We start from the raw sequence: 1,576 nt of genomic DNA, 5'->3' as shown, positions 1-1,576 counted from the left end.
CAAACATAGAATTTGAACCTATCAAAATGAAATACATATATTTTTTGGTTAATAAATAAAATAATTAATAATATGTATATTTGATGGCTGAGTTTTTATTGGGAAAAAACCCTTTATCATTCGGAAATATTTTATAAAAGAAACTCATATGAGAATTTTTAGGTGTTAGTTTTATTATTATTATTTTTTTAATTTTTATCATGTAATCAGGCATACCACTATACATGAAAACTAAAAGCTAAAAGCCTTAAGTTAGTGTTTTTTATTGAAGTTTTTATTTAATTCAAATAATACAAATAATTGATAAAATATACAAATAAAATTATATAATTATTAACTTTAAGAGTTGATTGTTACGTCTTCTACTAATACATTTATAATAACTTAAAAATCATATATTCAAAATTTATTAATAAATGTTATTCGGTAAATCATCAAATATGTGTTAATAAGAAACAAGACAAAAAATTACCCGATGAGATACAAATAATAAATTCTCATTAAAAAAAACAAAATTTGAAATAAGCTAAAATTAAAAATATTGTATTTGAAGAAAATGAGAGAATGTTACATCCAATAAATCTCCATCATTCAAACCCCAAAAAAGAACCTACATTCCAAAAAGCCCTTCACCGTCCTTTAGTCATATCCCCTTATTATATAAAGAAGCGTATCTTCATTCTTCAACAAATTACACACCATTCTTTTCCCCTCCCTTTTCTCCACCACCCCTTAATTCTCTCCATAATATTCCCATAATTCACCAACAAAAACACATTTCTAAAACACATACTAAATCCGACATGGCCAACCTAACAAGAACCACCTTGTGGGCGTTGATATTAATGGTCATGGTGGCTTCTGCCGTCTCAAGAAACACACCACCACCACCACCACCACCATCTCCATCACCTCCAGGCACAACCACCAGTAGTAAAGTTGATGACAAGGTGGCTCCGGTTCAACGTGTTGGAAAAGTTCAAGCTTACTACACGGCTTCTTCTGGTCCTAGTGACAAGGGTAGAGGGCATAAGTGAGTGTAAATGGTTCTATCTAATTCTTTTAGATTAAGATTATTCACTTATACTTGTTTAAATGGTTGAAACATGTTTTGTACAGTATAAAGATCATGAGTAGAAATATGACATGTATTACAATTTACAAGAACGAAAGATTTGTCCATTTGATATTGGTTTTAGTGTCTCCAAGATAAAAGAAAAACATTTTATTTATTTATCGTATAATATGTTTTGTTTTTATGTTGGTCTAGTAGTAGCAATTTCACTATGATTGTATGATTTATGTTTCGGTTGTATTGAGATCGGCACACATTTATTTGTAATATTTGTTTTTATTTTCTACTTTGTAACTTTCATTTTTATGTATCTTTTTAAGTACAAAATATATATATCACAAATTATTGTATAGGTAGGTCTTGCATGTGTAATCAAAATATTTTCCCCGTAAAACCTCCTTTCATTCAATAATGAATATATATGGAAAACAATACAATAAGTCACATAACAATCGGATGAGTCAATACAAACTATCGACAAATACAACAATAATAAGCCTA

General features: G+C 28.6%; 1 protein-coding gene across 1 annotated transcript; it reads left to right on the top strand.

Annotated features, from left to right (window-relative positions):
- The first annotated feature begins 701 nt into the window (after nucleotides 1-701).
- On the top strand, nucleotides 702-1,373 carry LOC145090613 (uncharacterized). Its single transcript, XM_079028754.1, has 2 exons — nucleotides 702-1,033; nucleotides 1,120-1,373. The coding sequence occupies exons 1-2, from the start codon at nucleotides 804-806 to the stop codon at nucleotides 1,211-1,213; spliced, it is 324 nt and encodes a 107-aa protein (XP_078884880.1). The 5' UTR covers nucleotides 702-803; the 3' UTR covers nucleotides 1,214-1,373.
- The last annotated feature ends 203 nt before the right edge of the window (nucleotides 1,374-1,576 follow it).

Source organism: Lactuca serriola, chromosome 2 (assembly GCF_051521515.1).
Source record: "Lactuca serriola cultivar US96UC23 chromosome 2, Lser_US96UC23_V15, whole genome shotgun sequence".
Taxonomy (NCBI): Eukaryota; Viridiplantae; Streptophyta; class Magnoliopsida; order Asterales; family Asteraceae; genus Lactuca; species Lactuca serriola.
This window is presented reverse-complemented; position numbering and strand designations above follow the sequence as displayed.

Bases quoted from the DNA above. Each gene is read 5' to 3' on its own strand.
- LOC145090613 (XM_079028754.1), top strand. From the start codon at position 804: ATGGCCAACCTAACAAGAACCACCTTGTGGGCGTTGATATTAATGGTC. The intron at 1,034-1,119 runs GTGAGTGTAAAT...TGTTTTGTACAG, and splicing joins GACAAGGGTAGAGGGCATAA to TATAAAGATCATGAGTAGAA.